General features: G+C 35.7%; 1 protein-coding gene across 1 annotated transcript in view; it reads right to left on the bottom strand.

Moving 5' to 3' along the window:
* Positions 1–2394, bottom strand: part of PCNX1 (pecanex 1) — a 210724-nt gene that overhangs the window by 159701 nt on the left and 48629 nt on the right. The window contains exon 2 of the mRNA XM_007942339.1: positions 948–1156. Within this exon, the coding sequence (XP_007940530.1) occupies positions 948–1156 (209 nt within the window). The remainder of the gene's footprint in view (positions 1–947; positions 1157–2394) is intronic.

The raw sequence follows: 2394 nt of genomic DNA, 5'->3' as shown, positions 1-2394 counted from the left end.
CCATGGGACAGTTCTACTCTATCCTATAGGGTCACTATGAGTCTGAATCAACTCGATGGCAATGGGTTTGGTTTTCTGGGATGAATATAAAGGAATCCTATTAATCAGTAAGAAAAAAAACAACTTCAAAGAAAAATGAAACAAGACATAAACAGGCACTTGAAAGAACAGAAAACCTAAATGGACCATAAGTATGTGATAAGATGCTCAACCTCATTAGTAATAAGAAATGTTCAATGAAAGTCACATAAGATATATTTTATACTTACCAGACTGGCAAAATTTTCAAGATTTAACAATATGAAATACTGATGAGCATATGGAACAACACAGACTTTCATACTCCACTGATGAATGTAAGTTGGTACAATAATTTGGCAAAGAGCTTGTAACTAATTAATTAAACATGAAATTGCCCTATGAACCACCTTATGTAGTCTAGATATACACATATGTACCAAGAGACATATACAATAATGTGTTAAGAGAGCAAAAAACCTGGAAATAATCTGAATGACTATCAACAGAGACTACCTGAATGGACAAACAAACTGCAACAGTGGGAGACAATACAACCGTGTATGTGAATGAAGTAAAGCTACTAGTATCTCACCTCATGGGTGAGTCTCCACAATAGATTATTCTGAGCAAAAAAGCCCCTCATAGAAAAGTGCCTATCATATGACTGACTTTAGGAAACATCCTAAAGCAGGTAATATCAAATCATATGTATTCAGGAATAAGGCCAAAGCTGTTGCTTTAATTCCTAAGTATGCAGTTAGCTTTGATCTGGTCTCAGATTACAATTCTGCACTTCTTGTTATTATCTACAGTAGTTAAGACCCAACTCTGCCTTAAAACCATATAGAGAGCACATATAATAATCACATCATTACACATATACAATAATCCACAACATTATGCTGAGTAACACTGAGTAACCTTACCTCGGTCCGTTGCTGTCTTTTCTCCTAGTTGAACAGTTGCCTTGCTCAGATTTGGCTCGTTGATCTGTGAACTCATTTGCATTGCTATCTACAATTTCACCAGCATCAAGCGCTCTGTGTAGTCTATAGTTGACCATCTTCAGAACAATGAAAACAGCAGCTATCACAGGACAATACACTGCTACTATAATCATGGAAGAAGGAAGGGCCTTAAAGAGAAAAGAAGATATGCATTTTTTAATTATTTATATTTTATTCAATTAGAGAAATCTGTAACTAAATTAATACACACACACATTCACACACAAAGCGCTAATCTTGTCATGCAACTTATTGTGTTACTACCATTAATTATAGAAGTAAGACCTCACTGTCCAATACTGAAGCCACTGGCTACATGTGGCTATTGAGCATTTGAAATGTGGCTAGTCCAAATTGAGATGTGCAGTGAGTATAATATAATTTTGGATTTCAAAGACACAGTATGAAAAACAGAATGTATCTCAAGATAACTTGATAGGTTTTCATAAAACTACATTATTAAAATAACTTCACCTGTTTCTTTTTATTATTCTGTGGCTATTAGAAAATTCTAAATCACATATGTGTCTCACATTATACTTCCACTGGATAGCACTGATAGATGGCCCATGCCAAAAGCTTACAATACAACTGGAGAGCACAACACAGGAAAAATTAAGGGCAGCAATTCACACACATATAATATCCCTGTCTATGTCTCAGTGTAACTTTTTCAGGATATAAACGTTCTTTGTGTTCTAGAAAACTGGAAGGTTAAAAACTTCATGAGAATGACCTAGAAAACTAGGTAAGACATGGGAGATACGCAAAACCCAAGTGGGTTTGATTTTCAAACAGACTGTAAAAATTACAGTCTGCCAGATAGAAAGAATATAGAACAGAATCAAGCAGTGAACAGATTAATTGCAATAATTCAGTGATGTGACCTGAGTGTGGGGGTTGCAAAGCCATCATACTTGAGGATCAAGTGATGTGAAGCTTGAATACTGGGAAGGCAGGCTCTCAGACCACCCCTCTTGGAAGGCATGGCCTCAGAATCATTGTTGGCAGAGACTATTAAAACCAGGCTCAACGTATCCCCACCTGCATGACAAAGTCACCCTGGGTGTCTGAAGCTCTAGATGCCATAAGTTTTTATAAACTGTAACATCCACCATCTAAGAACAAAACCACAAATTTGCTTGGGAACATAATCTCAAATACTCAAGATGGTGAAATTATGTTCACAGGGTTTTTCATCCCAGAGAGATTTACAAAACAGGTATGACAGAACTGAAGAAGATAAAAAAGTTATTTGGGGAAGAGCATGTATTGGAATTGAAAAAAAATAAATATTATCTTTAAAAAAAAAAATTGCCCTGAGTAATTTTTTCTGGGGAATATGACCACTCTTGAGAAACACATA

This window comes from Orycteropus afer, unplaced genomic scaffold (assembly GCF_000298275.1).
Source record: "Orycteropus afer afer isolate SDZICR_OR568_19922 unplaced genomic scaffold, OryAfe1.0 scaffold00088, whole genome shotgun sequence".
NCBI lineage: Eukaryota > Metazoa > Chordata > Mammalia > Tubulidentata > Orycteropodidae > Orycteropus > Orycteropus afer.
Note: the sequence above shows the minus strand (reverse complement) of the source record. Positions and strands in the feature narration are given on the sequence as shown.